Genomic DNA, 26847 nt, shown 5'->3' with positions numbered 1-26847 from the left:
GTGGAATTGATGGGATGTTGGCTTAGATTTTCATATTAGTAAAGCATGTTGGGATATCTTAGGATTGGTTTGTGGTTCAGTTTACCATCTTAACTCAAAATAATAGCTGTTAATGGTTTTCACAGTAGTATAGTTCTTCTGTTTTTATGGAGTAATACTGATTGATATACTTCTTGTTCTGCAGAGGAACATGTTGATGGAATATTTTATGGATCCAGAGAGGTCGTCTTTGGTGTCATCAAAGAACAGTTTAATTTTAAGATACTTTACTTACTCTGCAGGAATTTCCGAGTGTAGAGCTCAAGTAGATTTATATATATATATATATATTTATTTATTTATTTATATGTATATGTATATTTATATTTATATTTATATATATTCAGATTATAATATATAGGTTATATATTTATTTATATATTATAAATATATTTTTAGAATTATTTATATATATATAATGTTTTATGAAATCTTTATAGCTGGTATTTTGTATGATGTCTCTTTGAATATAACTACATTTTTGGTACATTTCTGTGATATACTAACCCTGTCTAGAGGGGTTATTTCAGTGGTAGCTTCTGGAGTTTTTATTTTTAAATTTTATTTTATTTATTATTTATTATTTAATTTATTTTTCCTTTTTAAATAAGATTTTATCTACCTACCTACCTATTTATTTATTTATTTATTTGAGACACAGAGAGAGGCAGAGACGCAGGCAGGGGGAGAAGCAGGCTCCCTGTGGGGAGCCCAGTGCGGGACTTGATCACAGGACCCCGGGATCACAACCTGAGCCAAAGGCAGACGCTCAGTCATGAGCCACCCAGGTGTCCCACTTAAGGAGTTTTTAATATGGGAAGTCATCTAAAACTTCCTGGGTATTGTGACTATTAGTGTTCTTCAGCTTTAAATTTGGTGGTGTAACCTGCTACTTCCTAAGTATGGATGAGCGTCAAGATCATCCAGAAAATTTGTCAGAAGTACAGTAATGAAGATACCTCATTGCCCTCTTTCCTAAACACACTTACATTTTCTGTTCAGATGTAGTCTGGGGCTTTGTTTTTTAATAAGTCTCCTCTTGGGTAAACCTAGGAACCCTTATCTAAGTGTGTGCACTTTGATAAAGTGGTTGGGTAAAAAGAAATATACAGAAATCCATAGGTTTCCTGTATATTAGCATAAGTCAGTCAGAAACTATCAGGATCAAGATCCAATTCACCGTGGCACTAACATAACAAAGTTCAAGGAACTGACAAGAAATATGCAGAAAATATGTGGGCTGCTGTTGGTTTTCCTGAAAGGTATAAATGACTACTTCCCTTCCTAAATGAAAGACTTTTTTTTCATAGAGCTGAATTGTCTCTAAATTAATCCACAAATTTAAATAGTCTTGATCATAGTTCTAGGAGGGGTATTTTTGAACTTGTTCACTTGCAAGAATAAATACACAAATGTTAAAAAGAAAACCTGAAACATCTACAATATTGTGAGAGGTGGTGTACATAACATTAAAGTAGCTGTTAGACATTAAGGAAGATATAGGATAGAAAGGAGAGTATATGTGTGCATCTGTGTGTGTGTGAATTTATGGTAAAGATAACATTTTGTATCAGTAGAGAAGTGATGGGTTATTGAATCAAATGACTTGAAGGGAATTATATCTGTGCCTCATATTGCAAACAGACATAAATGCCAGGTTAATTACTTAAATCTAAGAAAAATGAAATTATTAAAAAAGGGTATTTGATCTTAGGTGGATGAAGATTAAGGATATAAAGGAAAACATTGTTTTGACTGGAGTATATATAGTTCCAGTATGTCAAAATCCACCTTCAATGTACTTGAAAATAAATTCAACTTGCGGATGGTATTGACAGCATATATATCAAAGGTTTAATAGCTATATAAGGAGCAATTGTAAATCATTAAGGAAAAGACTATCAGCTTAATAGGAAAGTAGGCAAAGAACATGACCAGGTAGTTAAGGAAATAAGAAATACGTGTGGGCCAGTGAACCTGACAGCTGATATATACTTTGTGCTTTAGGGAAGTGTTCACATTTACTAGTCATCAGAGGAAAGAGACTAATACAAAATCAAGAACAGGTTCCATTTGTCAAATTGGCAAACATCAAGAAATACTTAGGTTTTTTGTCAGAGGTGATACAACCTTCTTAAAAGGCATTTTGGCAAAATATCAAGTCTTTGTGGCAGTTTCTCCTGAGGACTTTATCCTTGGGAAAGTGTGTGAAGGTGTCAGTGCAGTGCTGTTCATCCCACTAGAAAATTAAAAATAATGACTTATCATTACTAGAATTGAAAGAGTAAGATACATTTATAGAAGAAAATGTTAACTTTATAAAAGATGATTGTTAGATATGTATATTTGTTACCAGAAAATGTATTAACACTGTTAACAACTTAAGTTTAGGGATCCCTGGGTGGCGCAGCGGTTTGGCGCCTGCCTTTGGCCCAGGGCGCGATCCTGGAGACCCAGGATCGAATCCCACGTCGGGCTCCCGGTGCATGGAGCCTGCTTCTCCCTCTGCCTGTGTCTCTGCCTCTCTCTCTCTCTCTGTGACTATCATAAATAAATAAAAAAAAAAATTAAAAAAAAAAAACAAAAAAAAACAACTTAGGTTTAAAATATCAAGAAAGATTTGCTCTGGCTAAGATAAATACCAAAAAGACAGATTTACTCTCCTGCCTATGACACTTGATAATAAACAAAACATATGTGACAGTGGTTTTCAAGACTTCAGGCAAAGAACAACAGCAGTCCTCGAAAAATGGAAAACCAGTGTGGGAGGTGTATGATTCCCCCCCCCCCCCCACCCCATTACTGTCTGGAAGGAGTAATGTGGGGAGTGGAAACCCTGGCAGAGCCCCTAGGATGTGTGGTTGAGGAGACAGAGCTGCTAGCTGCAGCCCATTGAGAGAGCTGCACAGAATGATCTCTGGAGCCTGTGGAGGAAGAGGGGTCCTTGAGTCTTTAGCTCCTAGTGAAGTACACATGCTTGTGAGGACACAGCTGGGATAGGATATGGTCACCTCAGAAGGATTAGTAGGAACACTTGCTGGAACTCACGGTAGTGTGCGAAAAGGTCCTGCTCACACCAGCCGCAGTGGACACGTGTCCTTCCTGGGCCTTGGCTAGAGTGTGGAGAAGGGTTTGCCCTAACGGTGGGGTTAACTTAGCCCTGAACTAAGATGTGATTCTGATCCTGCCTGAGAAAACTTAGAGGCAAACCCAAGATTGTACTCTTTCATAGTAACATAATTGCATCCCAGAGCAAAGTGCAAGAGTGTTTATAGGAATTCAAAAGTATGTAGTGCCTAACGAGGTAAAAGTCAAAAGGTAAAAGTCAAGATCCGGCATCCAGTCAAAAATTTTCAGGAGTGCAAAGAAACAGGAAAATAAAATTTGTAGTAGTCAGTTGAAATGACTCAGAAATTGCACAGATGCTACAATTTGTACACAACCATGAGAACAGTTACTTTATTTTATGTATTCAGAAGCTAGAGGAAAGATCGAATGTGTTAAGTAGAGATAAGACATTAAAAAGAGCTAAGTTGAACAAAGGTGAGAAGGGTAGCAGATACCTCACTGGAACAATGGACATCAGAAGTCAGTAAGACATCGTTTGTGAAGTGGTGGAAGGAAAACACCTTGGAACTGCATAGCCAGTAGATCTGTCTCTCTCAAAAACAAAGGTGAAGTAAACACTTTTTCAGACGTGCAAAAGCTGAAATAATTTATGTCCAGCAGGTGGCCACTTTAAGAAATATTAAAGAAGGTGTTTCAGAGGATGAATACCTACCTACTACTATTTACATTGACATGGATGAAGTTAGAGGGTATGATGCTGAGTGAAATAAATCAGAGAAAGACAATTATTATATGGTTTCACTCATGTGGAATATATGAATAGTGAAAGGGACCATAAGGGAAGGGGGGAAACTGAGTGGGGAAAATCACTGAATGGGGAAGTGGGGAAAGGGAGACAAATCAGGAGAGACTCTTAATCACAGGAAACAAAGGGTTGTGGAAGGGGGGGAGGGGAGTGGGGGAACGGGGTCTGGGTGATGGGCGTTGAGGAGGGCATGTGATGAGATGAGCACTGGGTGTTATATGTTGGCAAAATGAATTTAAATAAAAACATAATAAAAGTCAACAACAGTAACAAAAAAGAAAGTATTTCAGGTAGAAGGAAAGTAAGGATCAGAGAGGGACCTGAGCCCACACAGGATTGAAGTGCAGAGAGGTGGCAGCTGTGCAGTGTGAATAGAAGTGTTTCCTCCTCATTAAAAGTTAGTTGATTGCTTGGAGTAAAAATACTAACCATATATTTTGGGGCTTTATGATGTAGAAGTAGAATGTGTGACAACACTAGCACAAAGGCTGGAAATAGCTTGTGGGAGGTGGAGGAGCGTCCCTGCCCCCAGAGACATGGGTCTTGATTCCTGGAATGCTGTGTAACTGGACCTCTAAGGGAAAAGATCTTCCCAGATATGATCAAGGTAAGGATTGTGAGATGGAGAGATTATCCTGAGTTGTCCAGGGGGACCTCAAATATAGCCACAAGTGTCCTTATGAGAAGGCCGAGGGAGATCACACGCACATGATGATGCAAAGACCGAACAGAAACAGGCTTGAAGAGCAGAGGGAGGCGGCCACCCCCAAACTGGAAGAAGCAAGGAGCACTTCTCCTTTGAGTCTCTGGAGGGAGGTACCTTGATGTTTGGCCCAGTGATATACTGATTTTGGCCTTCTGGCCTCTGGAACTGTGAAAGGGTGAAAGCCTGTGATTTTCAGCCACCCAGTTTCTAGTAATTTGTTACAGCAGCCTCAGGAAAGGAATCTAGTACTGTCGTTAGCTTCTTATGCTATATGTGATGTCCTGTAATGTCATTAAGGCAGACTGGGATGCATTAAAGATGTATACTATGAACAAGGCAAAAATTGAAAGTATAACAGAGTTATAGCTAATAAACTGAAAAACAAGACAAAATGGAGTTGTAAAAATACTCAACCCAAAAGAAAGCAGAAATAGGGAAAAAGGCACATAAAGAGCACCTGGGATAAGAAGGAAGGAAGTAGTGTGATGGTAGGTTTAAATCTAGTTACATCAATAATGCCATTAAGCATGAAAGACAAGTTTTTTCAGATCTGATGAAAAAGACCCCATATATTCTGCCTAGAGTAAACCTGTTTTTAAGTATAAAGGCACACATAGCTTAATAATAAAAGAATAGAAAGAGGCTGACCATGCTAGCACTAATCACAGGTACTTCTGTTAATATCAGACGATGAATTTCTAAGCAAAAGCTATTACCAGAAATAAGATGGTCATTTTATAATGATAAATGCATCAGTTCATTGAAGGAGCATAACAATCCTTAATGTTTATGTGGCTAAGTAAAGAGCTTCAAAAATACATGAAGCAAAACCTTATTGAATTGCAAGAAAAATAGACAAATTGACAATTATAGTCAGATTTCAGTAACCTCTCTCAAGCATTCTTAAGAGCAGCAGACATCAAATCTGGATCTGGAAGACTGGAACAACACTACCCACCCCTGTGGCCTGGTTGGCATATATACACTCCACCCAGAACAGCAGGAGACACGCTCTTCTCAGGTGCTCACAGCACATTTGCCAAGAGAGACCATATGTTGGGGTATACAGCAAGTCTGTGTGTAGGAAGGTTCATACAAGTGTGCTCTCTGACCTCAATGGGATTGAATTGGAATCTGTTCCAGAAAGATCGTCTCTAACACAAGTAAGACATTTCCACATGACCCGGGGTCACAGAGAAAATCAAGGGGAAATCTGAAAGTATTTTGAATTGACTGAAAATAAAAACAGGATTTCAAAAGTTGTGGTATACTGCTGCAGCATATCCGAGGGCAGTTTATAGCAGCCAGTGCATGCTGTAGGAAAAACAGAAAGGTCTCAAATCAGTGACCTCTGCTTCCATCTCAGGAAACTTGAAAAGCAAGAGCAAATGAAACCCAAATTTAGCAGAAGAATAAACATAAAGATAAGAGCTGCAGTTAATAAAATAGAAAACAGAAGTCTATAAATACAGAAGGTCAATAAAGCTGGAAGTGAGTTCTTTGAGAGCCTCGGTAAGCTTCATTGGACCCACTGACCAGGTAAGAAAGAGTGAAGTTACACGTTACCAGTGTCTAGAGTGAGGAAGGTGAGTTTAGTATGTGTTCTGTAGATAATCAACAGAATTATGAGGGAGTATTAGGAACAACATTATGTGGTAAATTCGGCGATTTAGGTGAAATGGACAGGTTTCATGAGGCATATTTCTAAAGCTCTCTCAGGAAGAAATCTGTAACCTCATTGGCCCTGTATCTGTTTTATTAATGAAATTAAAATTTAAAAATCAGTATTCAGTCTAGTTATTGAAGAACTTTTAAACATAATTGGAAATGGTGTATGAACCTTCTTTTTCTTTTTTCTTTTGAGACATGATTGACTTTATGACATTTTGCAGGTTTGCAGTGTATGGTGTATATGGTGTGTTGATTTGATGTCTGTATATGCTGCAGTATGGTTGCCACAGTAGTGGTAGCTGACACCTTTCTCAGGTCACATAGTTATTGTTTCCTTTCCGTGTTGAGAAAAGTTAAGATCGGGTCTCTTATTAGTAGCTTTGAAGTCATAATACAGTATTGTTGATTATAGTCACTGTTGTACATTAGCTCTTCAGAACTTATCTATAACTTGAAAGTGAACCTACTTTTATCTGTGGGTTTTATGAAGTTGAGACACAGATAACATATAGCTGATGAAAATTTTGCGTTCGAATTGAGATATGCTATAAAAACGATTGTTACGTATACCACTAATTTCTTCATTGATTACATGTTGAAATAATCATATTTTCGATATATTGGATTAAATGAAATATATTTTTAAAATTAGTTTTACCTGTTTCTTTTTATTTTTGTTGTACCCATTAGAAAGCATAAAATCAGACCTGTGGCTCTCATTGTGCTGCAGTAGCCAGTGCTGTTTGGGGCAGCATTTGAATGCAGTGCCCCCATCAGAGAGGCCTTTCCTGCTTGGTGCTGTCCTCACAGCTGTGTGCCACTTGGATGAGGGCTGATGTGCTGCTGGGTAGCATGTTTTGTTTCTTGCTTGAATTTGTTGATTGTTGCTCACGTGTCCTTTGGTTTCTCTTAGGCTTGTGGCTCTTCTGACTTTTGGTAGGAATTATGATATAGTGGGAAAGGGAGGGACCTCTGTTTCAGAGTACTGCTGGTCAAGATCATGAGACAGTAATTGGATTTTGAGGTTTCAAAAATAACAGCATTATATAGGGGCCCTATTATTGGCTCACAGTACTCCATGGTACTGTTAATCCAGTTCCACGTACATGGCCCATCAGCCTCTCTCTCTCGGTTGTGTTCAGCCACATGGATCCTGACAGCCCAGACAGGCTCTCTTAGTCAAACATCTTAAAATCACTTACAAGCAGTATATAGACTCCAGTCTTTGTAGAACTGAACTAGAGCAACAAAACCACAGCCTGACTGTGATTGTGTGTAGCCTACAGTGAAATATGGTTATACTTTGGGATACATCAAAAGTAAAATTAAAAAGGAGGGGGAGTTATTTTGGTCTACTGTGCTCAGGGTTTCAAGAATTTTGTAAGTAAAAGTAACCTGTTGGCAGAAAGCAAGCAGGGGGCTCTCGGGGAGTGAACTAGTGTCTTTTTCTCTTTTTTTTTTTTTTTGAGTTTAAATACATATAAAATAGTTCTTTTTAAGATTTTTAAAATAAAACTTTAAAAAAAAATGAAATGTCTTGCAAGTGCAATCTCTTTTTAAAATAAACTTGTAAATTTTAGAATAGTTTTAGATTGTGAAGATAATCTAGAGAGTTGCCCTATACCCCACATCCAGTTACCCCAATTCTTAGCATCTTATATTACTGTGGTATGTTTTTCACAATTAATGAACCAGTGTTAATATACTCATTAACCTTAATGTTTATGTAATGTCATTTTTTTTGTTCCAAAATCCCATATAAGATACCAGATACCTCATTGCATTTCGGTGTCATGTCTTCTTAGGCTCCTCTTGGCTGTGACAGTCTTTCTCTCTCTCTCTCTCTCTTTTTTTTTATTTAGAAATTCTCCAGAATTTCAGAAACTTCTGGGCATCGCTATGGAACTTTTTCTGCTGTGCAGTGATGATGCAGAGTCGGATGTCCGGATGGTGGCTGACGAGTGCCTCAACAGAGTCATAAAAGTAAGACCCTGTGAGCCTCGCTCTCTGAGCTGGACTTGGGGCTGAGATGAGAAACTGTCTTAACTTTCAATTTAAGTGGCAGAGTCCCTATGCATGTTTGCACCTGTTCTATTTGGTGTGTGCTTTGATGGTGCTCTCATATCGGTCTGCGTGCTTGCTATCCCTGCTCAGTTTGAAGGCAGTGTGTTCTCCCTTACACCCAATCAATGCATAGGTCACACGTGGGCACTCCTGAGGGCCACTGGTATTCTGGGGGAAAATTCACTGCGGCCACCAACTTTTGTTTGTGCAGAGCCTAGAGCAGCTATGAGGCCCTGGGAAGGCAGGGGATGGGTGAATGGAACCCGCCAGTGGTGTCTCTGTGTCTCCTGCCTCCCTTCCTTTGTCTGCTTTCCCCACCCCTGCAGAGACCTGGCTCAGGCAGCGCTATGTGCCTGTTAAGATGCAACTTCCGTAACAGGTAGCTGGGGTTAGGGGTGCTGGACTGGTCAGAAGGAGTTCCCAGGGAAGGACAGCAGAGCCAAAAAGCTAAAGGGCTTGGGCCACAGGCAAGCTGAGGAGCAGGGGGAGAATGTCCGTTGCTGCTGCTACTGCTTCCGTGTCCTGTAGCTGATGTCAAGCCCAAGATCACCAGAGCTTCAAGCTACTGTTTTCTCTTGCCCTTGAAGATAAAGTCCTTCTTCCATAACTCTTAGTGTATTGGAGAACTATCCTTGTTTTTCTCATTCTGCCCTTCTCATTTGGGTCCCCAGCCTATCCCGGTCACCTTCCTCTAAGCTACTTTGGTGTTTGTGGATGGGCCTTTTGGACTGTGTGTCCAGACTTAGATGGAGCTCCCACTGTAGGTGTGCTAGCATTGTAGTTGGCGTTGTAACTCTTTCCAAAAACTATTTCTTGATAAGATAATACACCTTGTTACTTCCTCTGCAGGAATCCTTGTTTCTTCGATCTTCCTAGTTTTCTTATTTTTCCCCTACTGCTTCCAGTTCCACCCCAGAAGTTTATTTAGATAAGCCTTGGAGAAGAGCCTGCATTTCTTCATTTTCCTTGAAGGCTTTTTTTCTAGTAATACTCACTTGGCCAGATAAACCAGGGACTGCAAGCTAATGTGGATTAGTTGACTGTTTTCCTTCCCGTTAGGATCTTGATAAACAAAATTGTTCTTTGGAGTCCTTCTCAGGGCTTTCTCTGGAGAGTGGTCACATTTTACATTGGCCAAGCAGTTACCCTTCCTTTCTCCTCCATGGGCTCAACCTTCCTCCAGAAGAGGATCACTCCTGCCTCTACGTTCAAGGAAATTGAGGCACTCTGCCAGGCAGATAGAGCATACATGGATTTTGGAGTGAAGGAGACCTATGTTTGAGTCTTGCCTTGTCCTTTACTAACTGAACAACTTTGGGAAATGTATTTAGTTCTGTGAGCCTCAGTTTCCTTACCTACAAAGGGGATCAGACAAAGTTTGCTAGTGTGTGTGAGGGTTAAAGGTGTGATGTAGGTAATGTGCTTAGCACCATCTTGGCCACTCACTGGTCCTCCATGTGGTGAGAAGTATTCTTACTAATAATGAGTTTTTTTTTTTTTTTTTAAATATTGATTTGCGAGAGAGAGCATACATTCACACAAGCAGGGAGGGGGCAGAGGAAAAGAGAAAAGCAGGTTCCCTGCTGAGCAAGGACTCCTGCCCCCTGAGATCATGACCTGAGCCAAAGGACGCTTAACTGACTGAGCCCCCCAAGTGCCCCAATAATGAGATTCTTATATTCTTACCAAAGAGATTGAGGGGCATGCAAGAATACCAGCTGGTCTCTCTCATCTGTCACAGAGACTTCGTGGTCTCCCGCCATCTAGGAATCCTTCCTTTCTGGCAGCATGTTTTTACTTGGCTGGCCACACTTTCCTGGCTCCTCAGTAGCCACAGCATCTCAGCAGCCACAGCGTCTCAGCCTGCTCAGTCGGGATCAGCTGTAGGGAGGCCCTCTTCCATCTGTAGGTAGCTGCCTGGTCTTCTTCCACCTACACGTCCTGCTGTTGCTTGTACCCAGTCTTCAGTAGCAACATACAGCTGGTGACTGGTTAACCTTCCTCTCCATGCCAGGTGACCGCTTGGTGATACCCACATGCATGTGGGGTCCCACAGCATATTTACAGATGGCCTCTTTCAGTTTGTTTACTTCTCCCCAAGCCTAAATATCCTTGCTTGCTTTATTTATTCCCACTGGCAGGACCAGGCTGGGCTTTTTCTGATATTTCAGTTCTTGAACTTGGTTCTTAGAATCAGAACACCTAAAGAGGGCACCATGCCTTGCTTTGTGGCGGGCTGGGGATTAAGGAGGACAGAGGGAACAGTATGACCCCAGACTGCTCTGATGTTGGCCATTGGACATGTGGGCTTTGTTCCATTTTTAAGCCTTTTGTCTTCAGTGACCTATTTCCAAGAACTGCTGGACTGAATAGTTTGGCATATGTGTGGTGATGGAGGGCTGTGACCCTGGGTTGTCATATAAGGTCTGGGTTGTCTTACTGGCCATCTCCTGTTCCCATTTCCGCTGTGTTAGGCCTCCCAGTGTAGAGATTATAGTTTCTCCTGTTACGTCCCTAGACGTTAAGAGATCAGCCTCAACCTCTTTTTTCTGCTTGAAGGTGGCCATGGTGGGATTTGGCTGTACTCACATCTATGCTTCTTCAGATGCTCTAGTCTTAAGATTCAGGCTGGAGGCTGGAGCCGGATCAGCATCTGGCTGGATTTGCTTTCATTGTGGCTGAGGAAGGACAGGCTTGGGAGAGTGTAGATAGTCCTTGGCTTGGATGTCAGGGAGGGGTGGGACACAGACATGGTCACCTGAGAGTCAGGTCCTGGACTTCCGTCTTCTGTTAAGTATTGTTATATGCTTCTAATGAGGACCAGACTCATGGTCCTAGCAGATGGGACCTGTTGCTTTTCATTTATGTAGGAAAATGCAGTGGGGATCTGACTCAGCCTGACAGTGTGCTCCTACCTTATGTAATTTACAGTCTTGGGTGGGGAAGCACATTCGTACAGAAGTAACTCAACACATGACACAAACTCTTAAGTTCTGCGAGACATTGGCAAGTCATCATGGTGGTCAGGAGACTTAGGTGACTTCTGTCTGGGGAGGCAGAGAAGGCTTCCTGGACGTGGTGGCTAGTAGGTGAGTGAGGAGGTTAGGGGCCTTCTTAACCACTGCAGCACCCTGCCTCCAGGGGGCTCCAGGAAACCTCTGCAAGTTCAAAGAAGAGGGTGGCTCCCGTGTGTGCCCTCAGAGAGTGGGAGGGAGGGGTTGAGAGTCAGTTCGTGGGGACTTGTACTTTATTTGGTAGACAGTGAGGAGCTCTCAAAGATTTTTGATGTGGTCAGTGGAGTGCTTTATTAAGGAAGAGGAACCTGTGTTGAAGTAGAGAAAGACCTGTGTACTGAGAATCCACGTGAGAGGCTGAGAAGACCAGGCATGGGAGAGTGAGGTCTAAGCCAGGACAGGGGCCCTGGGAGTGTGAGCGAGGAGGCAGAGGTGGACTGTTGTGGGCTCGATTGGTAGCTGAGTGGATGTGTCTGCTTTGGCGAGGAAGGGGTTCAGGAGCAGAGAGGGATCAAACTGCTATCACCCAGTGACTGGTAACCCTGATTCTGTGCTATTATTAGGGATTTGAAGTTTAGTTTTCTCTTGTTATAAAGTAAGTTTGAGATTAGTTTATAAAACAAAATGAAGGGGGTATCCCTGGGTGGCTCAGCGGTTTAGCGCCTGCCTTTGGCCCAGGGCGTGATCCTGAAGTCCCTGGAGGATCAAGTCCCACGTCGGGCTCCCTGCGTGGAGCCTGCTTCTCCCTCTGCCTGTGTCTCTGCCTCTCTCTCTCTGTATCTCATGAATAAATAAATAAAATCTTAAAAAAAAAAAACAAAAAAGCAAAATGAAATAAAACTTGAATATAGCTTCTGATTTTATTTGCAAAGTAGCATCTTAATACCTGTATGTTTTGGTGTGCTTGCTGAAGGATTTGGTACAAACTGAAATGGAAGAGTTGGGATTTACAAACTTCTGAGATACTGTTATGCTTTGGAAACTCCCCAAATGTGAGTCTGCGTTTGATTTTTCAGGCTCACTGAACTAGTAAGTGAACTTATGTGAGTTTTACTAAGAGCAGCTCAGTTTGTAGACATCATATGCTCTAAGTCAGGTGAAAGAAGCTTGATTAGAGGCTTGGTTTTCCGTCTTTTCCTCTCTTCTTGGTGAACAGGCCATTGACACACCATTTCAGAGAAGTTGTTCCCTGCGGGCACGTGTGGGGGCCAGGAATCTTTCCCCTCCCTTCCTTCCATCTTGAGAAGCCCTCTCTAACGTGGACTTTGTGCTCCTGGTAGTGGTTGCCTTCAGCCATTCTCACTGGGTTGAAGTTGGCCTCATGGCCATTAGTTGTGGTTTGGCCCATAAGTGAGCAGGAATGAGGGTAAGGAAGGTGTTAAGAGGAGCATGAGGCTCCTCGCTGGCTGTGGGTTCTGAGCCATAGGACTGGGAGCATCCATGCATTGAGGGAGGACCCTCAGAAAGTATGGAGGCTCTGCACACCAGAGCGAGAGGCTCTGGTCTTCCAGGTATGCTTAACCACCCTGCTGGCGCCACAGGGTACTGATGTTGGTTCATCCAGCAGCGTGCACTTTAATGAAGAAGGAAGCCTTTCGGGTGTTTTCTCCTCTCATTGAATATTAAAGGTTTAATACACACACACACACACACACACACACACACACACACACACATTCTTTCTTAATGAGCAGGTTCTTAGTTCAGCTGCTGCTATCTTCCACTTTGCCCCCAAATTGAAATTTTAATTGCCTTTTAGTTTTCTCCTAGGCTGGTGGAGTGAGTCTTCTGCGAACAGCTCTCTTGTGTTTTGTTGTAGGCCCTGATGGACTCTAATCTTCCGAGGTTACAGTTAGAACTCTATAAGGAAATCAAAAAGGTAGGCTTTGGTTTTCTGTCATTGAACAAATGATAACTGCTCCCCTGGATTGTGTGAAATCTTGTCTTTTATTTACTAAGTGGGAATGTTAGATGGAAATGCTATTGGTAAAGTAGACTTCACTGCTTTATTTTCCTTCACAAGGTTCCTCTTCGTTATTTATAAGATGGGACAGGAATTAATTTTTCTGTCTTTATAATTAAAGCCCCTAGACGTCAACACTTCTGCAGCAGTTACACGTTTGCGTGACCTTGTGTCTAAACATAGAAATAAACGGTCACATTAATGCTCTTTTTATGAAGTCCTTTTGGAGTAGCATCAGGGATTCTTAAATGTAACTCTCAACCCACTCAGAACGGTGCTCCCCGGAGCCTGCGCGCTGCCCTGTGGAGGTTTGCTGAGCTGGCTCACCTGGTTCGGCCTCAGAAATGCAGGTGAGTTGTGCACTCAGGATTATTATTACTGTCTTTTGGTGGGGAGCCAGCTCCTGTGGCTGCTTTCCCTCTCGGCTCCGGTGTCACTGGCTCAGAGGTCTTCCCCAAGCTTTAATGCTATCTGCCTCTGCGTCACAGTTGATGTTTCCTGCTTGTCTTTCCTTTGTAGCACTTCTCGCTCTCAGCAATATTCGGGGACGCTATCAGTTTGCTTGTTCATTTTCTGTTGATTCCCCACCACCACCAAGAGACAGAGTTGTGCTCCCCAGGACAGCAGGGGTCTTCCCTGTCTGTCCTCCTCTGTAGCTCAGTCCTGAGAACTGTGTCTGCACTTGCTGGTTACTGAAAGGATACTTGTCACATGGTCAAAGGTTGAGAACCAGTCTCATCGTTGCTTTTAGAAAAATATGCCCTTGTCTCTCACATAAGTTAAAACTATGACTGTTAAACTGTGAATAAAGTCTGACTAGTGGCAACAGTCTATCCTTAGTGGATTGAGAATCAGAAGACCCCAGGTTTCATCTGTGCCTTCCTTCTCCTTAACCGGCAAAACTGAGGCCCACAACAGACCTTTGGCTGTGTCCCTGAGGAACCGGTGGAGGGCTGAAATTCTCACTGTTAATAAGAAACAATGATTTATCCCACAGAGCTTGAGTTTAATAAGAATCTTAAGTGGCTGTAGAGATACATCACTAAGGAAATTTCTTTTTATATAACGTTTTTCTTTTACTATCCTTATTTTGAAAATTTTGTTATATTTCTGAAGCAACACATCACAAGTTCTCCACAAAGCAGCCAGAGTGACCTTAAAAAATGTGATTGGGTCATGTCATTCCCATACTTAAACTTTTTACTCATTCCCCAGAGCTGTTCAGATAAAATCCAAACTCCTTACCTAGGGAGATTTAGCCTCCAGTGGCTACCATCGTCTCAGACACTCTCGGTTGACTCATTGGCCTGATTTTGCTTCTTCTAAAAGTCATGCAGGTTTCTCTTGCTCCTCATGGCTGGTTTATTTTTTTCTGGCAAAATAGTCATCTCCTTAGGCCAGCCTAGCTTCCCTGCTATAGTCCCAGGAGTAGAACTGCTTTTCTCTGCCACATGAGGGCACCTGTCACATTAGCCCCGTGTTTGTTGAGGGGACTCCTATGGTTTCAGCCTTCTGCCCAGTGACTGGCTTCTCCTGCATCCTGTACTGCCTGTAGTAGCTTCCTATTTGGAGGGCCGGTCTTATCTCTAAGGCTTTATTTAGTTTGAACACCTAAAAATATTTCCTTGTAATGCTCCTTTTTCAAGAAAACTTTTTCATTTCTTTTTTTTTAATTGGTGTTTTCTTATGTTATTTTCTAATTTAAAATATGAATACTATTATAATTTAGTACAGACAATTTTTAAAACAGCTTTGTGAGTCCTCTGTGATCATAGAAGAAAAGAAGGATAAGTGTCTCCCAGCATATGAACTTGGTCTGCATTTAGCCCTCTTATTCTTTTTACTGAGATTTGCCTACTTTCTGTTAAAGACTGTTTTGCATATAAAAGCTGGCTCTTCCCTAACAGGTACTAAATAATTGCTTATATTTCTCACTAAAGTAGACCTGGAAGAATAACTCATGTTCCTTTCACATATGCAGGCCTTACTTGGTAAACCTTTTGCCTTGCCTGACTCGAATAAGCAAGAGACCTGAGGAATCTGTTCAGGAGACCTTGGCTGCAGCTGTACCCAAAATTATGGCTTCTTTTGGCAATTTTGCAAATGACAATGAAATTAAGGTATGATTATTACCTCAAGTCACAGATGTGAATGAGTCTTGTGGGCAGTTAGGGCTTTTGGACAGTCACTTCAGAGTGCTTCTTGAGTTACACTATGCTTCATGATTTATTTATTTTTTTTAATTTTTATTTATTTATGATAGTCACACAGAGAGAGAGAGAGAGAGAGAGGCAGAGACATAGGCAGAGGAGAAGCAGGCTCCATGCCCCGGGAGCCCGACATGGGATTCGATCCCAGGTCTCCAAGATCGCGCCCTGGGCCAAAGGCAGGTGCCAAACCGCTGCACCACCCAGGGATCCCTGCTTCATGATTTAGATGAAAATCTTTTGAAAAAAAAAAAAAAGAAAAAAAAAGAAAATCTTTTGAATTATTTTTGACACACTAAGCGCTTCTTTCTACTTCTGCTTTCTTACCATGTAGTGAAAAGTTAAGTAGGGAGAAGGTTTATAGATGCAAAGTCAAAAGGCGATTTTCCAGAACAGATTGGTTTTTGGTGTATTAGACTGACCTAGCTTGGGAGAGATGACCATCCCAGGATTGCAGGCAGAAGAACTCACTGATGATACCTTGCAGCTGGTGGGGACTACTTGCCTTCCTGTTTGTTTTGTGCCTCAACAAGCAAAAACAAGCAAACTCCATGTTCATGTTTTATTTTTTTTATTTTTTTATTTTTTTATTTTTTTAAAAGATTTTATTTATTTATTCATGATAGTCACAGAGAGAGAGAGAGGGGCAGAGACACAGGCAGAGAGAGAAGCAGGCTCCATGCACCGGGAGCCCGACGTGGGATTCGATCCCGGGTCTCCAGGATCGCGCCCTGGGCCAAAGGCAGGCGCCAACCCGCTGCGCCACCCAGGGATCCCCATGTTTTATTTTTAATGTCCAGAAATTGTGACCCTGCCATATAGTCTGAGGATTATAGGTTCTTAACTTCCTCCTTTTTGTGGGTCAGTTCTTTGTTAGTGTTTCTTTTGGTATTTTCCTCCACACTTCTAGATACTATGCTGTATAGCATGTGTATTATAGCAATATACTTCTGGTATGGGATTTTTTTTTTTTTTATTTTTTTTACTCTGAGAGATAAATTTAGCCCTAATGTGGCTCCCATCTTCTTACTGTAGTTATATCAGTATTCATTGTGACATTATCATGCCTGAGTAATAGTCAAAACTAGTTATGTCTATGCTAGAATTCTATTTCTTTGTTGAACTTGTTTTTATGGGAGTTAATAATCGCCTCTTTTTAATTTTGCTTGTTATCCTTTGGCCATTCATGTGTTCTCATACCTTCCAGCAGCTTTGTAAAATATGTCTTAATGCAATTCTCCACATGACAGACAATTTGTTGGGTGTGTTTTCTCCACCAGAGTCCTCTGTCCTAGAATTCTCCAGCTGTTTGCCCCAGTCTAGTCTAGATGCTCTTTAGGTGTGAAGCATAGTCATGTCTTAGGACTTTTCTTTAATGTCATCCTATTTTTGCTGCTCTCGTGTTAGGTGCCTGATTTCTAGATGCCATATCTTTACCTTTCTAGGCATCCTCCCTTTTTGTGATGGAATTTATGTTATGTTTTATTTCTATTTTCATTTTCTTTTTTCTGTACTTCCTAGATGTCCATCTCAAACCCTTCTGCTGAGTTTTTGTACCTGCTGTTGTGTTTTTAATTTCTAAGAGCTCCTCCTTGTGTTCAGAATGTTTGTTTTCTATCATCCTCTTCTTGGTTCGTGAATATACTCAGATATCTTTCTGAGGATATCAATTATAGTTTTCTTGACAACCTTCTTTGACTTCTACATTGTCCATTTCTTCTGACTTCCTCTGTTCTCCTTGTTCTGGTCTTTCACTTTTATGTTGGCAGTTGTCTATTTAGATTTGAGTGAGACTTTAAAAAGTTTATTGGAAGCAAGTGTGTGGCAGGGTCTGTCCTGTGTGAGCTTCCTGAAGCATGATCCTGCTTTTTCCACTGTGTCTCTGTAAGTGTCAATCTCAGTAAGTCTTTTCTTCTTGAGGCGATCGGTATCCCTACGGGAAAGTTCCTCATTCTCCACTTTGAGAGGTAAGCTTGGCTGTGTTTGTCCTGGGATCCTGGTATACACGAGGCCAGTGGTCTCACTGGTCACTTTTTCTTCATTTATCTGTTCTCTCTCTTTGCGTCATGTCTGACCTCAGCTCTGCCAACATCTTTGGAGATTATCCCCCAGTCTTTGTGGGAAGTGGGAATCGAAGGCTACGTCCTGGGCTGCTGGGTGGGAGGGGAGACCTGGGGTTGAGTGGCCAGCAGTGTGTACAGGATCAGACAGGCTGCTTTCAGGTGTCCCTGGCGTCTCCCAAACCTGAGCTGTTTGCAGTTCTGTGGCTTGAGTGAGCTTGCCTTTCTTTAGCGGCCTTCAGAAGCCTTCCACAACTCCCAGAAAAGCTTGCCTATATGTGTCTGCCTGTGGGACGCCAGGTGGGCAGTCAGCACTTGTTTATTACTTTCTAGCTTGCAGAATTTGTGAATACCTCTAGTCTCCTCTTGTCCCTGTCTTGTTCTTTTTGTCCTTGTAAGTTGATGCTTCTTAAAATTTGGGCACATGATTTTAGGGGAGTGTCTGGGTGGCAGAGGTTCATTCATACATCTAGTACAACACGTTCGTTCTGAAGTTTGAATCTCAGGTGTAGGGTCATTTTCAGGATGACCTACTGGAGACTGAGACTCCTGAGGCTTGTTTTACTCACGTGTAGTGCACACACAGGGCAAGACAGAAATTACTGCTGTGCCCCTTGTTGGGCCGTCATAGAGTAAAGTTGAGTGTTACCAGTCCTGGGAACTCCTTATACCTTCTTCCCTCTCCCTGTCACTGTTCCTCCTGCCTCCCTGGAGTTACCACTGACCTGTCTTTTGAAGCCACAGGGGCTGTTCTTAAAATCTACATATGTAGAGCCATTCAGTATACATTCTTTTTGTCTGGTTTTGTTGTTGCTGCATATTAAGTTGAGAGTCTTCCACGTCATCAGTGTGTTAATTCATGCAGTTTTCATGCCTGTGTGGCACATCACTGTGCAGATATGCCACGGTTTATCATTTATTGTAGCTGAGCATCGGGCCATTTCTATTTTGTGGTCTTTGCGAATGCTGCTGCTGTGCCTGCTCTCGCGTGTGTCATTTGGAGCACAGGTGCAGCCTACTGTGGTGGATCCTAGAACGGGGTGTTACTGGATTGTAGGGACGTACATTTCACCTTCAGTGGATGCTGCCAAAAAGCTGTCGAGTGTCTGCTCCTGCTCATGCCTGTGTCCATGGCATGTGAGAGCCCCAGTGGCTCTGCCTCCTTGTGGACCTCACTGCTATGGGTCCTTTCAAGTTTAGCCGTTCTGATGACTGCCCTGGTGTTGTATTTTGATTTTAATTTCTGTTTCCATCCCCTACAATCATCTTGACTCTAAAGTTGAATGATTTTTGCATCTTTTCCTTTTTGTAGTACTCTTAAAAATGTCATATGTATTATTGGAAAGTGGAGCTATCTGCCCTAAAATCTAGCACACTTCCTCCCCATTATGAGAAGAGCTTACACGTGGTCTGGGTACCTCCTGCCAGCTGCCTTCTCCACAGTGTTCTTAGCATTGTGGGATTTGGACCTGAGAAGGCCCCCTTAAGCTCTCTAATTTGATTTTATTAGTCCAAACTACTGAAGTTCACTGTGGGCTCACTGTTTATGATACTGCTCAGCTTTCATTGTGATTGTAAGTGTGGACTGATACAGAATGACTCCTACTAGTTCAATGATGTATGTGTGTTTTCACTCAGAGGGGTTCTTAAAGGTACTAGTATCTTTTCTTGGAGTTAAGGAGGTTTGTTTGAGATGAGTTGGTTGTGTTCTCTCTGTGGTGTCTATAGGAGGAACAGAGGGCATAAACCATAGGACATCCTGGGGCTGAGGTCTGGTCCTCTGCCTCTCTGGCTCCAGAGAGCCAGTCTGTAAGTTCACCGAGAATTGAGGAGCCTCTGAGAACCAGTTGATGTTAAGCACATTGTTAAGAAGGAGTTTTTTTATAAGTCAAACACCTGTCTGTTAATGTGCTGGTCATTTGCCTGGGGTCATGCCTCTTTCAGTGGTGGGGCCCTAGTGGTGTCCCAGGCCCAGTTCTCTTTGCTCAGTGCATGCTGAACAGTAATTGGGACCAAACCATTGCTCAGAATGGCTTTTAGGGTGATGGAAATGGGCATTCTTAGGTAAGCTAGTTCCCAAACATGAAGCTAGATGATCATGCCTTTTCTTTCCTTTTTTTTTTTTTTTGATTTATTTATGAGAGTGTGGGGGTAGGGGGAGCAGAGGGAGAGAGAGAAGCAGACTCCTGCTGAGCACAGAGCCCAATGTAGGGCTTGATCTCCCAACCAGGAGATCACAAATCCCTGAGCCTAAACCAAGAATTGGACGTTCAACTGACTGAGCCACCTAGGCATCCCACGCCTTTTCATTCTTTGGATATTTTTGTTAAGACTTAAATGGCCATCATTGGAATTCTAGCTTGATCACCTTTGGTTTATCCTGGAGGTTCTGTGACCAAGTCTTTTCTCCTTAGGAAAATACTCATGGGTGCTCTGCTGTTGCGGCTCAGCTCATTTGAATGCTTTCCAGACCAGAGAACATCTGTTAGTAACGTTAGCAGCATGTCTACAAGTCGTCTCTCAGGCTGGGACGGGGCTCTAGTTGGCTACTCTTTTCTCCTTGAATTCATTATTTGAGTGTTTTTTTTGTTTTGTTTTAACTGCCTTTATTTTACATGGCTTCATTTACTGACCCTGTACCCAAATGCTATAGGTACACCTTTTCTAAAAACTGAGGTTTTCACTTTTGGGTAGAGGACATAGATACTGAGCAAGTCTCTACTTACAGTAAGGAAGTAAATAGACTACATATTTGCAGACTGCTCTGGAATATCCCAAATTTGGGGTGCTTTTATTTAGCTGGAGGAAAGTCTAGTTGTTTATAATCTAAAATCTGTAAGAATTTGGAGTAATTTTATGAAATAACATGATAAGCTTCATAGGAGTTTTGTCTTTTATCTACTTGGATTTTTGCTGCCCTAGGTTCTATTAAAGGCTTTCATAGCGAATCTGAAGTCAAGCTCCCCGACCATTCGACGGACAGCAGCTGGCTCAGCAGTGAGCATCTGCCAGCACTCAAGAAGGACACAGTATTTTTACAGCTGGCTACTAAATGTGCTTTTAGGTAAGGTGTAGCTATATTAGTGATTTTCTCCCACAGTGTGCTGGAGTCTGTAGCATTTACCTGAGATAGGTCTTTTATATTCTCTAAAATCCGGCAATCCCTTAGCTCCCAGCCCAGGCCCTTTGCCACTGGCTCACTAATGAATGGGAAGTGTGTCAAGGCTGCCATGAGCCCATGTTGGATCTTTGTGATGACAAGGAAAAGGCCCCTTTTCTGTGCCGGAGTGTAGGTGCTGCTGTCCCCAAGGACAGCTAGCAGGGTGACACGTGTCAGGCAGTGTGCAGCCCCACCCGCCTTCCTCAGCCTGGCCCTTATGCAGCAGACTTCACAGCAGTAAGTGCTGACTCTGAGTGCAATGAAACCCTGGGGCCAGAAGTGGAGCCTGGGGTCTTTGCAGGTTCTCTGCTGATGATTTCTCCTATACTTGGAGTAGTGTATGGAAATCAGCACAAGCAAGTGCTGAGGGCCATATGGGTATTTGATAGGAAAGAACTGCCTGACTTTCAAATGCAGCCCAGCTCACTAATGGGCCTTGCTTGACTAAAGATGTGAAGATTACTCTTTAAAAAAAAAAAAAAAAAAAAAAAAAGATTTTATTTATTCGTGAGAGACACACAGAGGTAGAGACATAGGCAGAGGGAGAAGCAGCCTCCATGGGGGGAGCTCGATGTAGGACTTGATCCCAGGACCCCAGGAACACGACCTGAGCTGAAGGCAGATGTTCAACTACTGAGCCACCCAGGCGTCCCAAAGATTACCCTTTGGATTTTGGCCTAAAGATGGGATACCTGTATGTTTTCCTGCAGTAATATTTGTGCCATCTTTATCCCTTACCACCAAGCTCATAATACAGTTCAACTATGGGTCTCTTCTTTTAAACAAATTAAACGGGATCCCTGGCTAACTCAGCGGTTTAGCGCCTGCCTTCAGCCCAGGGTGTGATCCTGGAGTCCTGGGATCGAATCCCCACATCGGGCTCCCTGCATGGAGCCTGCTTTTCCCTCTGCCTGTCTCTCTGCTTCTCTCTCTCTCTCTCTCTCTCTCTCTGTCTCTCATGAATAAATAAGTAAAACCTTAAAAAAAAAAACAGATTAAACCACAAATCCCCAAGTGGACGATGATGTTAAGAGATATTATTGCTCCCTTACAGGTTTGCTGGTCCCTGTTGAGGGTGAACACTCTACCCTCCTGATTCTTGGAGTGCTGCTCACACTGAGGTATCTGGTGCCTTTACTGCAGCAGCAGGTTAAGGACACGAGCCTGAAAGGCAGCTTTGGAGTGACACGGAAAGAACTGGAAGTCTCTCCCTCAACAGAGCAACTCATCCAGGTAGGAGCCACATGGTTTATTCTAGTGCCTTATATGTAAATGATGGACATTCGAAGAAATAAAAAAAATTGGAAGAGAAATGGTAGAACCGAGATTTAAGAGCTTGGTCTTTGCCCATGGACCACCTGGGTCAGATCTTGGGTCCTGACCTCTGGATGGCAGTGACATCAGAGTACAATGAAGGTAATCTCTTGTAAGATTACCAAGAGGGGCACCTGGGTGGCTCAGTTAGTTAAGTGTCTGCGTTTGGCTTATGTCATTATCCCAAGGTATTGGGATCAAGTCCTGCATTGGGCTCCATGCATGGAGCCTGCTTCTCTCTCTCATTATGCCTGCCACTCCCCCTGCTTGTGTGTGCTCATGCGCATGCGCGCGCTCTCTCTCTCTCTTAAATGAATAAATAAAATCTTTAAAAAAATAAAATTTACCAAGAATATTATGTAAACCTCTTAGGCTACAGCCTGGCACAGAAAATGAATGCTGTTATCTTGTTTGTAAAAACCAGGACTCATGAAATGTGTTCATTCATTTAGTATTTACTGAGTGCCCACTGTGCTTGGGGGACACATTGGTGAGCATTTTGGGTGTGATGTCTGCCCCTGGAACCTGTGGTCTGGTGCACTACGTATACACCCAAGGAGTTAGGGACAGGGTCCATTGGAGTATAGGAACAATATGTTAAAACTTCCCTTTCCAATATAGAGAAACCCTGTATGCATTCTAATACAATGTGATCTGCATCAGACTTCAGTAATTGATTTCATTTCTTTGCAGCTTGCTCATCCAGGTTATTTTGTTAACCTTGAAACAGTACAGCTGCATTTTAAGCAGTTGGATTTTGTGAATTTGGCTTAAAATGTTAGGGTTTTTACCATATTTAATATACTGGATGCTACTGCAGCCCTCACCCTTTCTGTAAGTCAGATGGTCACACGGCACATGTAGGACTCGAGACACAATCTGGGGTCCTGAGAGGGCTGCCTTGACTCTGTTTTCTGCTTTTGGGATATTGTCGACATTGTAGTTTGTAGGTATTTGGGTCAAATGGACTTGGAGTTGTGTCTGTTGCCTAAATTTTGTAGGTGCAAAATTATAAGTGGCTTAAAATAATTCTTATATAGAAGTCATGAATTTAAAATGATTTAATGATTTTTTTTTTAAAGATTTTATTAATTTATTCATGAGAGACACAGAGAGAGAGGCAGAGACACAGGCAGAGGGAGAAGCAGGCTCTATGCAGGAAGCTTGACATGGGACTGGATCCCAGGTCTCCAGGATCACACCCTGGGCTGAAGGTGGTGCTAAACTGCTGAGCCACCTGGGCTGCCCAATGATTTAATGATTTAAACATTGAGTCAGGTAGTATCTGTAAAGTGCGTAGAATCCTTCCTGGTGTGTGGTGAAGCCCTGGGAGTGCTGGTGGATTGCAGGTAACCGAGCAGGGGTGGGGCTGACTGTTCTGCTCCACCCAGCTGCCCTTCACAGGATACAAGCAATGACATTCCCATGAGATATGGCACTTAATTATATTGCCCTCACAAAAAACCATTATTGAATGTTTTCTTTAGTAAAACAGGTGTTCTAGTGGTAATAATATATTTTTAAAATAGGTTATTTCATCTTTACCTTGTTGTTTGTTTTATTACCATGGAGATTTCCAGACATATAAAAATAGACAGAATAGCATTGTGAACTGCCTTCAGTCATTATCACTGGTGTTAATAATTGTCAACTCAAGGGCCAGTTATGTAACTGTTCACTTATAATCCCACTTCGTTCTCTTTTTGTGTTATTTTGAAGCAAATCCCAATCATTATATTAACTTATTTGTAAGTATTCTGGTATATATCTCTATAGGTGAGAACTCTTTGTTTTTAAAACTTAATGACAGTGCCACTGTCACACCTAAAAAAAAGAAACATTTCCTTAACATCAAATAAATACCTGCTCATTCTCTGTCAGGTGTTTCCTCGATTCTTTTGGACTCAGTATACAAATAAGATTGGTTGATTAGAACTGTGAATCTCTTTGATCTGAGAGCCCCTTCCATCCCTGTTTCCCTTAGAGTTCATTTGTTGGCAAAAATGTCCTGTGAAACTCCTGGCAGTCTGATGTATTACTTGCCATCTCATTATGTAAATTAACATGTTTCTTGTCTCTGTATTTCCTATAAATTGGTAACAAGATAGTCTTGTCAGATTTAGTGTACATTTTATAATGTACTTGATATCTGAGTTCTGTAGTGCTTATATAATCTTTTAAAAAAAGATTGTATTTATTTGTTAGAGAGCGTGCAAGTGATAGAGTGGGGGGTGGGAGCAGAAGGATAGGGAGAGGCAAGCTCCCCACCGAGCAGGGAGCCTGATGTGGGGTTTGATCCCAGGGCTCTGGGATCATGACCCAAGCTGAAGGCAGATGCCTAACCAACTGAGCAACCCAAGTGCCACTGAAAATTTTTTTTTTAATGATTTTCTTTATTTATGAGAGACATAGAGAGAGAGAGAGGCAGAGACACAGGCAGAGGGAGAAGTAGGCTCCCTGCAAGGAGCCCAACGTGGGACTCGATCCCGGGTCTCCAGGATCACACTCCGGGCTGAAGGTGGCACTAAACTGCTGGGCCACCGGGGCTGCCCATCACTGTAATATTTTAAAATAAATACATAAGTATTGGGATTGTATGCTCAGAATTTTCTTCTGATGTTAAAAAAAAAAAAAAAGGCTGCTTAGTCCAGAGATTTTGGAGACCATTGGTCTCCCAGGAGAAGCAAGCAAGTAGTCACTAAATTGACGTGGTAAGGTGGTGGGTGCAGGGTGCTGTAAGAGCACAAGGTGGGGAGGCCCCTGCATGACCAGGGTCAGGGAAGTGTACTGTAGAAGCTCAGTTATGAGCTGATGCTGATTGGTGAATGGGACTTGACCAGACACAGGGAGTTGGAAGAAGTTTTATAGACAGAGACTACTTTGTCAAGTCTGAGGGTGCATGCAGCATGTGAGTACATGTGCACAGACAGGCACTAGTATAGGTCCTGTGAAGGTCTCAGGGCTTCTTGTAGATTAACAGAGGTGATGGTTAAAGATCTAGAGAGGGTCGCGGCATCCTTTATCTGTAGTGAGCCAACTATTGAGCTGTCCCAGTGCAGCAGGAAAGCAGCCACAGATGATACACAGATGTGGCTGTGTTCCAGGAAAACAGAAACAGGTGTTGGACCAGATTTGGCCTATGGACGGTGGTTTGCAGATCTGGAGCTCCTGTGGTTATAGGAGCCACCCTCAGAAAAATGAGGCATAAATGGTAAAAGAAGCTGCCTAGAGACTTTATTTTATACCCTTCTATACTGTTGTTTGTTTGTTTTAACATGTATTACTTTTATGATATTAAAGGTAGGCCTGCCTAACTTTAATACAGGGTGCCAGTTAGAATTGCAGAGAAATCATGAATAATTTGGGGGTGCAAGTAAGCCTGAAATTGCACAGGACATAGTTATGCACAAAATTATTTGTCTATCTGAAATTCAAATCAAACTAGATGCTTAATTAGTATTTTATTGGGCAACACTAATGAAATGGAAAAAGAGGTGCCCAGCTGGCTCAGTTTGAAGAGCCTGTGACTCTTGATCTTGGAGTTGTGAGTTTGAACCCTACACTGAGTGTAGAGATTACTAAAAAAATAAAATAAGATGCACCTGGGTGGCTCAGTTGGTGAAGTGTCTGCCTTTGGCTTGGGCCATGATCCTGGGGTCCTGGGTTCGAGCTCTGATTCAGGCTCCCTACTCAGCAAAGAGTCTGCTTCCTCCTCTGCCCACTCTTGTCCTATGTGCTCTCCCTCTCCCTTAAATAAGTAAATAAAGTATTTTTTAAAAAACAATTAAATAAAAAAAAAGAAAAAGTGCGTTCAGCATGTTCATATAATATAGTATTAAAAGCACTAGTAAAATTTGACGTAATACCTTTAATATGTTGGGAAACTTTCTGTGGTGCTCAGGGAAGTGTTTCTTGGATTTTGTGGAGGAGACCAGCTATACTTACCACATTCGTGATCTTTATTTTCTGTTTTCTCGTCACCAGTTAGGCAGACAGAGGTCTGCATTAGCATGCTGCCTCACATGAAGTGCTCTTCTTATTTATAAGGAATTAATCTCACAGTGGACAAAGTCACAGGAGTTTAGAAAATAACATGGAAGCTATGCCCACATAGGGAGACATGATGGAGAAATATCTAGGGCAGAAATTGAGGCACAAATTGGGCTAACGTAAGACTTAGAAACAAAAACAGGAAAGCCTAGGACACATTTTAAAAACCATGGGGATAACACTTGTACCTCTGTTTGCAGGTTTATGAACTGACCTTGCATTATACTCAGCACCAAGACCACAACGCTGTGACTGGAGCGCTGGAGCTCCTGCAGCAGCTGTTCCGCACGCCCCCGCCCGAGCTCCTGCAGGCTCTGAGCACACCCGGTGGCGGGCTGCTCAATGCCACGCAGCAGCAGCCTGGGTGCCGGAGCCGCAGCAGCAGCATCGTGGAGCTCCTAGGTATGTTCCCTGCTGGGTGAACTCAGGGCCAGCACGGTGCCATGCAGGGCGAAGTTCACCTCCTCAGAAACCTAGTCTGTAGACGGGAGGACGCAAGTGTGCAAGGTTAGGTGGCAGAATGAAGCCTGCCTCAGAAGCTGGCTTCTCTACTCTTGCTTGGCTGCCTCCACGGGGCATCTCATCCACGGTGAAACAAAAACTTTAGTACTTGCACTTGGCTAGAGATGGGGCCTTCGAGTCCTTGTGGGGATTTTAGAGTACCTTCCTGCCCTTGAGGTCCTTTTTTTGCTGTCCTCACTGCCTCTAGGATACCCCTCTACCCC

At 42.5% G+C, this 26847-nt stretch overlaps 1 protein-coding gene across 3 annotated transcripts in view; it reads left to right on the top strand.

Annotated features, from left to right (window-relative positions):
• The window catches only part of HTT (huntingtin), a 145318-nt gene that overhangs the window by 14016 nt on the left and 104455 nt on the right, over positions 1-26847 (top strand). For all 3 annotated transcript variants that reach the window (XM_077875802.1, XM_077875807.1, XM_077875798.1), the window contains exons 3-9: positions 8153-8273; positions 13188-13247; positions 13602-13681; positions 15313-15451; positions 20521-20662; positions 21813-21991; positions 26323-26524. In XM_077875802.1, the coding sequence (XP_077731928.1) occupies positions 8153-8273; positions 13188-13247; positions 13602-13681; positions 15313-15451; positions 20521-20662; positions 21813-21991; positions 26323-26524 (923 nt within the window). The remainder of the gene's footprint in view (positions 1-8152; positions 8274-13187; positions 13248-13601; positions 13682-15312; positions 15452-20520; positions 20663-21812; positions 21992-26322; positions 26525-26847) is intronic.

The sequence above is a fragment of the Canis aureus genome, chromosome 2 (assembly GCF_053574225.1).
Source record: "Canis aureus isolate CA01 chromosome 2, VMU_Caureus_v.1.0, whole genome shotgun sequence".
NCBI classification, from domain to species: domain Eukaryota; kingdom Metazoa; phylum Chordata; class Mammalia; order Carnivora; family Canidae; genus Canis; species Canis aureus.
Note: the sequence above shows the minus strand (reverse complement) of the source record. Positions and strands in the feature narration are given on the sequence as shown.